The sequence below is a fragment of the Theileria orientalis genome, chromosome 4, assembly GCF_000740895.1.
Source record: "Theileria orientalis strain Shintoku DNA, chromosome 4, complete genome".
NCBI lineage: Eukaryota > Apicomplexa > Aconoidasida > Piroplasmida > Theileriidae > Theileria > Theileria orientalis.
The window spans coordinates 1,169,974-1,182,488 of NC_025263.1; the positions used below are offsets into that span (position 1 = coordinate 1,169,974).

Below are 12,515 nucleotides of genomic sequence, written 5' to 3' on the forward strand. Positions count from 1 at the left end.
TGATTTATTTACGAACGTACACTCACATAATAACCAGTACATTTGTTATGACTTGCACAGTATGAACCCGAAGGGGTTATTGCTGTCCTTAAACTTGCAGCTGGTGCCGTACTTATCGCAAGCTTCAGGGTCATCAAACTTCGAGCTATCCTTTTTAGGCAATTTGGTCATGAATCCTATAACGATGCTTAAGATTCACCGTTACCTGTGATAATCTTGTACCCTTCTGAGCAGGAAATCTTATCTTCATCAGGACTTTCCGGAGTTGAAAATTTGAGTTGTAACTGAATAATTTGTGAGTTACCGTAAACAAACTTTGTTCAACTTTTCGTGGTAAGAGTAGCAAACTCCCCAAATGTATGCAGTTTCCTCTCCCTTTAGATGATACAAACATGATTTTTTCCCTAAAAACAATTCTTTTACGTCAATTTATGCATACCATATTCGCATCCGTTCATGGCCGTGATCTCGCCGTTGTTTGTAACCACAATTAATCCCATTTGAATCGTGGAATGTTCAGGGCACTTTAGCTCGACGAAAGTCTATAGATTTAAATGACGAAGACAAAAATACTTCGTTGTCTTCTGAGATTTTTACGAATTGCTCAACACCAGGTTGTAATCCGCTGGTACAACTAATCCAGTTCCACGAATATTTGACGTCATCGTAAGTGGGAATCATGCATTCATTCCTAAGAGTAGATAAATTTTCAAGATCTCTTTTTTGCAAATAATAAAACTAACACTTTGGACTCGCAATAGTTGACACCCAGCAACTTATTTTCTCCGAAAATGAGTGAAACTCCAGATAAAATCTTTGAGCCTTCAGGACATTTGAATTTATTTTCTCGACTTAATGAAACAATGTTTGTTGAATTTTCAATCTACTCAATTGTCACGCGTGTGTCAGTTACCTCTTTTGAAAATTCTGTCACGTCGCCGCTTATCACCTTAAGCTGTTCATAGTTTATTCCATTTAGAATACCGTATTGGTGCAGAGCCTCGTCATATGACGAGTGTAACTTAGGGTCGAGCAGCGTTTTCAGGCTTGTCGCCACTACTCCTATTGGCATTGGGTTCTCTGAAACGCTTTCTGCCCAGCTTGCAAACTCTTCATCGTCAAGAGGGAAATTAGGCATATGACCACCTAAAACTGATATTTTCTTAAACCCTATTTCGTCCAGCTTTGACTTATCCTTGCTGGCGCTGGCTGATAAGTTGCCTTCTGATGAACCAAGTGACGTTTGTATAGCAATATCCACATCCACTCCGTGTTCCCTCAAATCCTTGAGCTTAGACGCGTCAAATCGCATAGTCTGAGTTATTTTACCTCCTAATTAAAATGTTAATTTTTTAAATCCTAGAAACTACCAATGGCTAAAACGTACCCAGCGTTAGTTGGTGGTTAAAATGTGTTCCAAACATTTCAAAAAACTTAATCCATGGTTTAATGGGATCGCACTTCTCGTTAGAACCGGATGATTTATCCAAAATATTGCAACCTTTAATTTCACTATATTTCAGCACTGGCAGCTTCGACACTGAGAACTCGAACGACTCAGTAAATTTCCTTTAAAAGTTTAGGGTTAATCGGTCTTACCATGGTAGATTCAGGGGTATTCCCACTTGATATCGTATGCACTGTTCAATTTTATTGTATACCCTCTGGCTCTTAGACCTAAACTAACATTAAATTACAATGAGTAACTTGAATTTCGAAAATGAATTTTTATATTCCAACGAGCCCGTAAATGAGTTGTTTGGTATGTCGCCGTTTAATTTAGCGTTTGCCGATAACGAATCCTTGAGATCGTCCAAATTGCTTATTTCGTTTATCTAATGAACTTATTAGTGTTGAGATAATAGTATGGTCGTCACCGGTATGTAACTTCACTAATTATTTATAAATTTAGTACTTTTGTTGATCTACTACATGAAAAAACCGGTCTAACCCAGCCACCAACTGGGTGCAGGGATCCTAAAGTTGGTGAAAATCCTTCTGAGTTTTTTCTCCAGGTGAACTCTATTATTGGAGCTCTGTACCCCGGATCCAATATTGACGCGTCACCTCCCATAGAGTTGGCATATATGGAATCGTAACCCACTCCCAGGTAATCTAACGGTCTATGAGAACTACTAGTGGTTACCTAGGCCAGGACAGCCTCGGTCGTACTCATCGTTGGAATTATTTGACAACATTTCCTCGATATCTTGATCCAAGAGGACATCTGTTTTGGAATATTAACTAGTACTCACTAACGTTCGGGATTAAGTTCTTCCAAATCGTCCTCCTCGGAGTCTATATAGCCATTTTCAGCTCCCAGGTGGCTCGAAATAGTGAGTGAATATGACTGTTTACATATTTTTGAAAATAGAGTCACACATACCAATAAATAAGATATATTCATCGTACAAATTTATATATAAATAAAAAATTCATGTGTAAATTGTGTAATAAATAATATAGAGGTATTGGCTATTTTTAATCAACTTAAATACAACTTCATGTATGAACACAGACGTTTCTCTGGAAATAATAAATTTAAGTGCAAATTTTAAATCGAATGATAATTTTAGCTTTACTAATTTTTTGTTTAATATTTAAATTTTAATTATGCTCATATAACTTTAAATTTTAGTTTTTTGCTAAAAATGTGCATCACATACTCTGCCTTACACAACTTATATTTTTATAATGTTCATGTACCATAAGCAGTGTTGAGGTTCATAAATCCATCAAATATGAGCCTCATTAGATTTTTCAGACCACGAATACCATTTTCGGCAATTCCTAAACGAGGAATCGATGAGCTTTGGAAAGGTTGGAATCCCCTGTGAAATTACATAATCTAACTCTTAGGTGGCTACCTTGACCCCGAAACTCCCTTTGGACAAAAGGAAAAGCTTTCTACCACTGGGTATCCCTGGCCTTCCTACCTCCTTCGTCAGAAAAGTTTCGAGGATTTGAGGAGCCTCTACTTTTCGTGCCTCAAGGAGAAGAATCTGCTGCTAGGGGAGCGATGGGCTGCGTACCAGAACCACACGAAGCCTCCGAAGCACGGGAGGCTGAAAAAGGTTTGTTCTTTCCCACACACGCTGCTTAGGTCAAGCTTACCATGAAGCGGATCCTGGGCGTGATAACGAGGAGGGAGATACACCAGCAGTGTGTAAGGGCGAAACAGATTCTTAAGGCTCAGGTACCAAAAGGGAACTGCAATCTCTTTCAGGAGGAGAAGGAGGTGCTCGAAACGAGGATGTTTAAGCTAAAGGAGCTTCTGAACGAACTCAACTTTAAAATAAAAAGGTTTGTTTTATCTGCTGATTGTAAAACAACCTCAGTTTAACCCGATTTACTCTATTATAAAACATAAATTCATATTAATTTCTTACGCAGGTCTAAATTGGAGGACTCGCTAGCCAAGACGGGGTGGATAAACACAGCTTCCAGAATCGAAGCTGAGATGGAGGAAATAGAGATGAAGCTGCAGCCCCTGAGGAAAGGTAAGCGTGCGTGCGCTCATTCTGCTTTAGAAACGTTGCAACTGAGGACGCCTAACTGGCGGTATGAGCGGAAGTACTCTGACCTTCCGGGGAGAATAACCTGGAACAAGGACTACATTCCTGCGCTCAGAAACGTCATGCGCAGGCCTTTTAAGTTTTATTGAGCTGAGTGTACGCAATATACTACATTAGGCAATATTTAGGAGAGTGACCAGTCGTTGGTGGCGTGGACTACGTAGAAGCCCTTGTAGTCGCTCAGCTGCACGCCCGGTAGGCTCTTCTTGCTTCGCTTGTGGGACCTGGCCCTCCTGCGTCTGGGCCTGTCGGCGATTGCCAGCGGCAGTTCGGGTAGTTCATCCGACTGCACGCCCTCCTGCTGCTCAGATTCCTGCGCACCAGGCTGCTCGTCCAATTTTGTAACAGATTGTTCATCCAATTTTGTAACTGACTGTTCATCCAATTTTGTAACTGACTGTTCATCCGACTTTTCACTGGTCTGTTGGTCCAATTTTGTAACAGGCTCTTGGGCGAGTTTTTCACCAGGTTGTTCATCCGATTTTGTAACTGACTGTTCTGTGAGGTGCTCTTGTAAACTCGTCTGACGATCTTCAAATTGTTCATGTTGTAAAAGGGGTTGACGATCAACTGAGTCCTGGACTGACTCTGCTACTTTATCTCCAATCTGCCTGTGGTCGCTCTCCATCACATCAAACACCTCCGATTCAGTTTTGTTTAATTGGTCCTGCGGCTCCAGGTCTCCGTCTTGTTTGTCCACTTCTTTACGCCCCTCTTCTTCCAGGTGCTTCTCATTGTAGAACTTGGTGCTCTCCAAGTTCAATTCGGGAACTTCGTCAACGTATGTCACCTTTGCTTTGGACTCCTTGGACTCATCTACCTCATGTTCATCAAATTCACGCTCTTCAGATCCTGCCTCATCACGGGACTTCGTCTCATGTTTCTCAACATCGTTAACTGCCGTTTTCGACTCATGCTCCTCTTTGTATTCCACTTTGGATGCTGATTCTTTATTTTCTGGCTTAATTTCTAGTAATTCATGTGGTATTGCTTCCACTGACTCATCTTCTACCGTATTGTAGCGCTTAGTTTCCACTTCATCGTCGTATCTGTTAAGTGAGGCAACATTTTTCTCCGTATGGCCACCTGATTTAGACTCAGTCTTCGTTTGCTCCACAAGAACTTCAACTTGATGGCCTTGAGTCGGCGGCTCTACTGTTTCCCTTTCCTTTTCTTTTCTCGATGGGCGTTTATCCTTAACGTGTCCTGTGCCTTTAAGTTGTTCTGTGACTGGGCCCAGGACTGCCCAGGAGTTATCGATAAGGTACAAATCAGCTGCATCCACTGCATTAGGCTGCACTTCGGCCAATTGGACGCTATCGAAGGATGGGTATGTACTCAGGTGATTCTCGAAGGGGTTACTCGATATAGTTGACATTTCTCTCAAGATGCCTCTTTCCGACTGCAGATTTACCTTTTCAACCTTCTCAAGAACCCTCTGTGGAGTGAGCACTACCACTGTATCCTCCGACCTTAAGTCATATTTGATGGCCACTGTGTCTCCATCATCACCGGATTCCTCCTTCTCAGGGATATTCAGAGAGACAGCTCTAGTAAGAGTAGATTTATCCACTTTAGTTCCCACTCTCGAACTAATCGATGTCGACTTGTCAAATCTTTCCCTTGGTCTAGAACTAATGGAGGTCGACTTGTCAAGCCTATCTTTCTGCCTAGAACTAATGGAGGTCGACTTGTCGACCCTCGTCTCCTCCCGTTTCCTAGTCACAAGCTTCAGGTAATCCTGCGTGTATGCTTTGGCTGAAGGCCCTAAGTCCGTGTGAAGTCTTTTGGACTCACCGTAAACCTGCCCAGTGGACATGTCCGTAAAAATGTACCGAGAGCCCAGGTCCTGTGCAACGTCATGAAGAGACCCGGGCGACCGTTTCTTGGGCTTCTTTGCAATCGACTTGAACGGCACCAGCGGCTTCAGTTCGTAGAATTCTGAAAATTATGCATTGCTTCTTGAGCTTACCTCTGGGCAGCGGCACGTGTACCAGGGGCCTGTGGTCCTCAGACCTGCCAACGTTCCCAGTTTTTTTAATGATATCCACCAGTATGTCCAGCTCCTCGAGCTGCTTGTTGTAGTTTACATTTTCAAGAGGGGCCTGCCTAGTTGTGCTATTCCGTGGAGTCACACTCTTTTTCGTGGCCAGGCACAATTTCATAAACACATTCACCTTTTCCTTGTCGAACACTTTGCTCGGCACCTTACTGTATTTTATCCAGGGTTTTTCTCCCAGTTTCTGCGTCCTCCTAATGCTTTCCATTGCCATTTCCATTTTCTGGCACTTGGAGATTCTGTTTACTTGTAAGGTCGGATTATGGCCCATTTTCAAGCGCGCATCTACATTATTTATACATTTAAATCCAGTTTAAAAATTATTTTACAATGTGCTACTTCCTTAGACAATGTCTCCCTTTTATCTGATTGGCATCTACTCAAACATTTCATTTTGGTATGCCACATTCACTTATTTTTCTATAATGTCATTTTTTAATATTTTTCATTGCTTTTTCTAGTTAGTGTTTGTTAGATTCGACCTCGATTTCTGCGTGCAAGTTCCTGTGCAGGCAGGCGGCATCTCCTTCCTTCCACCCTTAACTTCCAGCTCTATTTCTACACATTTCACTTATTTTTGTCAATTTTTTCTGTTTTTTATTGTTTTCATCCACTAAATCCTCTATTTTACTTTATTTACTCTGATTAATTAAATTTTCACTCGCGGCATCCACTGCTAGCCGCGCTACACCCATGTATTATTTAAATCCAACTCCATTTTAAATACAAATATGTCCATAAATATCTCATCCACACTCTAACGCGTACTAAGCTATGATAAAGCAAATTAAAATCTACATACGCTCTCAACCGCGTTCAAGCTTCCCGAGTATTTCTTGAACTTCACTGCTCCTTCTCCAACTTACGCTTCCGTCAGCACCAGCTTCGGGTATATTGCCATTGCCATTAGCTCCTGCAGCAGGAGCTTACAGGCGTACGGGATCGTCACCTGCGAAATCTGCGTCTTGTTGTCGCAGGCCGTGCACTGGAAGGAGCTGTTGTTCAGGTTCGCTATCGAGAGGAGTCCGCAGAGGTTGCACACGTGCACTCTGTACGCGTCAGACTGGTCGAAGAGTCTCTCCTTCAGCATCTTCGCCGCGCCGTGCGAGATCATGCAGTCGCGCTCCATTTCTCCGAACCTCAGTCCTCCGTCTCGCGACCTTCCTTCCGTCGGCTGCCTCGTCAGCATCGTCACCGGTCCTCTTGCTCTCGCGTGTATTTTGTCCTCCACCATGTGCTTCAGCCTCTGGTAGTACGTTGGTCCTACGAATATTTTACTTGCCATGAGGTTTCCTGTGAACCCGTTGTGGAACGCCTCGTTTCCGTACTTCGAGTAGTGGCACTTGAACAGTCTGCTCGATATCTGTTCCAGCGTCATTTTACTGAACGGCGTCGCGTCACCCTCCATTCCCACCAGCGCTCCCACTTTTCCCAGCAGGCACTCTATTAGGTGCCCTATTGTCATTCTCGAGGGCACTGCGTGCGGGTTCATGATGATGTCCGGCACTATTCCTTCACATGTAAACGGCAGGTCTTCCATTCTGAACGTCATTCCTATCGTTCCCTTCTGTCCGTGCCTGCTTGCGAACTTGTCTCCTATTTGTGGCACTCTCACGCTCCTCACCTTCACCTTTGTGAACTTGCAGCCCTTGTTGTTAACTGTTAGCAACACGTTGTCCACCACTCCGTTTTCGTTCGGTCTCAGGCAGCAGCTGCAGTCCATTCTCAGGTTCATTTCTGCTGGGTAGTTCGGGTTGTTCGGGTCCGACTCCACTGGCGACGACCTTCCTATGATGATGTCGTCTCCCAGCACTCTGCTTCCTGGCTCTATCAGCCCATCGTTGTCCAGCTTCGAGTAATCTCCTCTCTTCAGGTTCAAAAAGTTACCTGTACATCACAATATTGCTGTTATGATTTTTAATAACACCTTTCAATCACTTTATCTAGCTACTTACTTGTCGCCGTCGGCTTCGTAAACGACTCTATCACTGTGCTTCCCAGGTACTTCTCCTCTGACGAGTACGTTCTGTTGAACACTGATCTAAACAGTCCTCTGTCAATTGACGACTGGTTCATGATCAGTGAATCCTCTTGGTTGTATCCTAAAATCTTTGTTTAGAGCCAATGATTTTATCAATGCTGTCAATGCCATAACATAACTACTAATATTACCAAAACTAGTATTACCATAACATCACTACTATTATTACCAAAACTAGTAATGCCATAACTACCAGTATTACCATAACATAACTACTATTATCACCAACACTATTACTACCATGAATTATACAATACTGTTGTTACTAGCACTACTATATGGTCAACAATGTCCTCATAAATAACTGCCATGTTCTCATAAACTGTACCTGTGTAGCACATAATTGCCACTATCGAGTTGATTCCTGCTGGCAGCTCTCTGAACCTCAGGAACTCCATTGACCTCGTGCACACCAGCGGCTTCTGCGGGTAGTATAGCACGTGGCTCAGCGTGTCCATTCTCAGGTTATAGTTTGTGCTGTACACTCCCATCGCCTGCTTTCCCATTGCCGACTGATACGTGTTCCTTGGGCTCTGGTTCTGGTCCGGGAAGGGTATGATTGAGGCACACACTCCCAGTATCATGCTCGGGTGTATTTCGCAGTGCGTGTAGCTATTGCAGTAGTTGTTGTTGTTGATCAGGTCGTCTGGGAACATTGCTATCATGCATATCTCCTCCTCTTCGCAGTCTATGTACTCCACCACTCCACTTTCAAGTAGCCCTGACCAGTTGAGCTGATTATTTTCTATCATCAGAGCGTGCCTCTTCGTTATCAGCAGTCTGTTGTTCTCCACGATGTACAGTGGTCTCATCGAGCGACCTGTTATAAAGTTATGGTAGTCATTATCTAGTTACGGTAGTCGTATTATCCAGTTGTAGTAGTCATATTATCTAGTCGTGGTAGTCGTATTATCCAGTTGTAGTAGTCATATTATCTAGTCGTGGTAGTCGTATTATCCAGTTGTAGTAGTCATATTATCTAGTCGTGGTAGTCGTATTATATGGTTGCTTAAGTGTACCGATCCAATAAAAATACCAAAATACGCTCAACACATACCTGAGTCCGTGAATATCTTTATCTCGTTCGACAGTATGTCCCTCACGATCGAAGTCTCGCTGCTTATGTTTCCCTTGCGTCTCAGCTCCAGCAGCAGGTTTACCAGTGCGTCCGGCTGGTTGAAGACTCCTATCCACGTTCCGTTCAGAAATATCTTAACTCTGTCCTTTATCAGCACTGGGCTGATCTCGTCCAGCGAGTCCATTCCGAACTCGAGCAGGAAGTCCAGGATCGTGCTCGTCATGCTTCCCACGCTGATGTAGCACATGAGCGCCAGGTTTTTCACCAGGCCCACTGCTTGTCCTTCCGGCGTCTCTGCTGGGCATATCATTCCCCAGTGCGTGTTGTGCAGCTGCCTTGGCTTTGCCATTTTCCCTTCTCTTCCTACGCATTTTTTATCTTGCTTTATGCTTACCTAGTGGCGTGTTCAGCCTCCTCAGGTGCGACAGGTACGACGCGAACGTCAATCTGTTGAGCACTTGCGATACTCCCGTCCTCACTACGTTTCCTTCCTTGTCTCTTCCCCAGTTTCCTGCAAATTGTTATTTACTCATCACTGAGACTTATATCTCCCGAACACTTTATCTAATCCCACTGACCACCACTTGTAGCCAACCATTAATGGTGCCAACCTATCTACTCTATGCTTTGGCACCTACCTGTCAGCAACTGGTACTGTAACCCTTGTGTTATCTGTGAGCACGACTTTATTGCTCCTGCCACGTCAAACGACCTTCCTGAGTCTATTTGGTTTTGCAGCAGCTTCTTCACGTCCTTCGCCAGCTTTCTAAAGAGTGCTCCGAAGCTACTTGCCATCAGTGCTCCTGCCAAATCCAACCTCTTTTTTCCAAAATGCTCCCTGTCATCCTCGTTTATTCTCCCTACATCATCATTTATCTCTATCTACTTCCTCCTCTTACCTAGTTGGTTTAGGAGCAGTCTGTGTATCATGTATCCCACGTAGAAACACTTTTTTGACTCCGAGCCTACTTCTGTTCCCACGTGTGGCAGGAAGTGCCTTCTCAGCAGGTCCTTCGCGTATTGTATGCGTGCTTCCAGCGGCGCTCCTACTGTGGGCCCTCTTTTACCTATCAAACGTTATTATGAGATTCAATTTTCCTTAACTAGTGTTTTCTGTCCCTTCGCCTACCTATATAGTCTAGGCATTGTTCTTGCGATGTGTACTCTGAACATTCCTCCAGTGTCGACCTCATTAGCGACAACATTTGCGTGTCCGAGAAGTCGTACACTATTCTCTGCAGTATGTCTCTGTCCGAAATACAGCCCAGTGCTCTGAACAATATCGGCACTGGGACGTCTCCCTTCACGTACGGCAGTGCTGCCAGCATCTTATCTGTAATATCATTAAATTGTGTGCGCTACTCATCGCTCCTAACACTGCTAATCTATCTACTTCTTACTTTTTGCCAGTTGTGAGTTCAGTATCATGATTGAGAACGAGGTCACTCCTTGCGAAAAGTCCGGCTGCGATCTCAGCTGTGCTACTGCCGAGTACTTTTGATTTTTTTTATTAAATACGTAGACGAAGTTGTTTGCCATCCTTTCCTGCGCTATCAGCACTCTCTCTCCTCCGTTGACCACGAAGTACCCTCCCTGGTCAAACACGCACTCTCCTATGTCCGACAAATCGTGTTCAGTGAGTCCCTTGGTCCAACAATAGGCCGACTTCAGCATCATCGGTATTCTGCACAGCGGCACTCTCGGGTACACTGTCGAGTCCGTTTGCACCAGGTTTCCTTCTTCGTTTAGGAACGTCTGCTGCTCTATGTCTATGTACACTTGGGATGCGTAGGTCAGGTTCCTCAGCCTTGCTTCTTGCGGCCATATGTGCTTGAAAACTCCGTCCTTTTCCTCCACTGAGGGCTTATTCAGCGAGAGCTGGCCGAACTTTAATCTATATAGTACACTGTTTTCCTCCTCCTCTTCCGGGCGGTAATTTGGTTGTGGACTGTACTTTCCTTTATCAGATTATGGACTTACGTTATTTCTATCGCTGGGTGTGAATCTATAATCTCTTGCATACGATACGTTATAAAATCGTTAAAACTTTCTATTTGTTGATGCACTAATCCGTGTTCGTTAAAAAATGAACCTACGATACAATTTTATGGCTGTGACTCATGTCTATGCGTGTAACGATAATCATGAATGAACCAATTCCATAATACTTGACACATATTCGACGTACCTATGACCTTCCAGGTATCCTCCTCGCTAAATCCCTCGTGCTCACCCTTAAAATACTTGGTGGGTTCCAACCTGACGTTTACATCGTACCCTGAGGACGTAAAGTCCGGGTAAGTCGAGCCAGTGTATTGAGATTCTAAGAATGGGTGTAAAAACGAAAATAAAACCAACCTGCTAACCTGTCCAATCCACCGGCGTGTTGAGTGGAATTCATCATATAGTCAATATCCATCTCTAATAATAAAATGTAGATATTGATAACTTCTATATGAACGAAAATCTTATCCCCACTATCTAACTTAATATCATTTATAGTTTATATGTTTTGCCTGTATAAACTATAATTGTTGTGTAATTCAATACAATATTTGTTGTTGTTTACATTGTTTTATTTATAATTTAATAATATAATTATATACATAATTTCCAGGCGATTAACTGATCAACATAAACTAATCGATTAAATTGATATTTCACGAATTTACATAACCATGGATAACAAAGAAGCAGCTTATCACAGAAAGGAGCATATTCTCAACGAATCTTCCTCGAGACTAAACAACTTATTGAAGGGAGACCACGAAGATTTTAGCGAGGACGATGAATCCAAGGATATTCCAGTCAAGTTGGATGAGGGTGAACATCCTAGTCAACATAAAGTACCTTCCAACGAACACCAGTCCCACGCGCCAGAGGATTCGGAGGAAGTTGTGGAGGAGGGAGACCCAAGTAAGGTCAGGCTTCAGGGATATGTAGAGGTACATCTCTATCTATTTTCACTATTGTTCGGTGCATTTTTGTGCTACTATAGACATCACGAAGGCTCCTATCATTACTACCCAAGGTTCCTACACAACTTCTTCCAGTTGCTAAAAAGGAGGGGGGTTCACAGGCTTTCTGACCATTTTTTTAACATTTGGCTTCGTATTCCAGGTGAAGATAAGAAGAAGTTGATAAAATACATGAGTTACGCCACAGTAGGTGTTAGTTTATACCCTGTGTTCACGGCACCTAAGAAACCTAAGAATCCTGAGACTCCAGAGCAGACCAGGGCTAGAGAAGCCAAGGAAAAACTGAATAAGCAATTTATACATTACAGCACGTCGGTTTTGAGGGTGGTCGCGGCCTCACTCCTCTGTGGACTGGTGGGTTACGACTTGTCATACAACCTGGACTTTATAAAAAACTTTTTGAGTAAAAGATAATATCTAATAGTGTTTAATTTATACGATAGATATTTATTTAGAAGGACTGGGCTAATCGGCCTCTTCCGAGGAGTGGACGCCCATACACCATTTTCGGATTTAAATTATATTTATGTAAGATGCCGGCCCCTTTCTTTTATTTGTGACTAATGGTAACACGAGACGCTCTGTTAGGTTCAGCAAGGTAGGAAGATAGGTGGAATCTTAGTGTAAATATCCGAAGCAGCACAAAACAGTATTCAGGTTACCAGAATGTCAACATGATGTGGAAGGAGGACTCCATACTGAATATCACTTACCGGGGAGAAGCTCATATGTGAAAACGATGGTATTCGGCGGATTAGACGGTAAGTTAAGGCCCATTTTACAG

At 43.2% G+C, this 12,515-nt stretch overlaps 5 protein-coding genes across 5 annotated transcripts; 2 read left to right on the forward strand and 3 right to left on the reverse strand.

Moving 5' to 3' along the window:
* Positions 1 to 45: 45 nt before the first annotated feature.
* On the reverse strand, positions 46 to 2,407 carry TOT_040000529 (MAC/perforin; the record flags this gene model as incomplete). Its single annotated transcript, XM_009694165.1, has 13 exons — positions 46 to 176; positions 200 to 284; positions 316 to 404; positions 440 to 542; positions 574 to 718; positions 744 to 883; positions 914 to 1,332; positions 1,388 to 1,569; positions 1,600 to 1,677; positions 1,708 to 1,835; positions 1,943 to 2,115; positions 2,147 to 2,227; positions 2,260 to 2,407. 13 exons carry the CDS (start codon positions 2,405 to 2,407, stop codon positions 46 to 48), a joined length of 1,902 nt encoding a protein of 633 aa, XP_009692460.1.
* Positions 2,408 to 2,741: 334 nt separating this feature from the next.
* On the forward strand, positions 2,742 to 3,664 carry TOT_040000530 (uncharacterized protein; the record flags this gene model as incomplete). Its single annotated transcript, XM_009694166.1, has 6 exons — positions 2,742 to 2,820; positions 2,860 to 3,074; positions 3,104 to 3,196; positions 3,227 to 3,303; positions 3,394 to 3,500; positions 3,531 to 3,664. 6 exons carry the CDS (start codon positions 2,742 to 2,744, stop codon positions 3,662 to 3,664), a joined length of 705 nt encoding a protein of 234 aa, XP_009692461.1.
* A 35-nt stretch (positions 3,665 to 3,699) lies between these two features.
* On the reverse strand, positions 3,700 to 5,905 carry TOT_040000531 (conserved hypothetical protein; the record flags this gene model as incomplete). Its single annotated transcript, XM_009694167.1, has 2 exons — positions 3,700 to 5,516; positions 5,548 to 5,905. The coding sequence occupies 2 exons, from the start codon at positions 5,903 to 5,905 to the stop codon at positions 3,700 to 3,702; spliced, it is 2,175 nt and encodes a 724-aa protein (XP_009692462.1).
* Positions 5,906 to 6,496: 591 nt separating this feature from the next.
* Positions 6,497 to 11,172, reverse strand: TOT_040000532 (DNA-directed RNA polymerase; the record flags this gene model as incomplete). The annotated part of the gene is made up of 13 exons (XM_009694168.1): positions 6,497 to 7,402; positions 7,448 to 7,521; positions 7,590 to 7,736; positions 8,004 to 8,495; positions 8,733 to 9,116; positions 9,148 to 9,264; positions 9,392 to 9,613; positions 9,653 to 9,820; positions 9,883 to 10,086; positions 10,154 to 10,701; positions 10,734 to 10,845; positions 10,942 to 11,076; positions 11,112 to 11,172. 13 exons carry the CDS (start codon positions 11,170 to 11,172, stop codon positions 6,497 to 6,499), a joined length of 3,570 nt encoding a protein of 1,189 aa, XP_009692463.1.
* Positions 11,173 to 11,431: 259 nt separating this feature from the next.
* Positions 11,432 to 12,145, forward strand: TOT_040000533 (conserved hypothetical protein; the record flags this gene model as incomplete). The annotated part of the gene is made up of 1 exon (XM_009694169.1): positions 11,432 to 12,145. One exon carries the CDS (start codon positions 11,432 to 11,434, stop codon positions 12,143 to 12,145), a length of 714 nt encoding a protein of 237 aa, XP_009692464.1.
* Between the last annotated feature and the right edge of the window lie 370 nt (positions 12,146 to 12,515).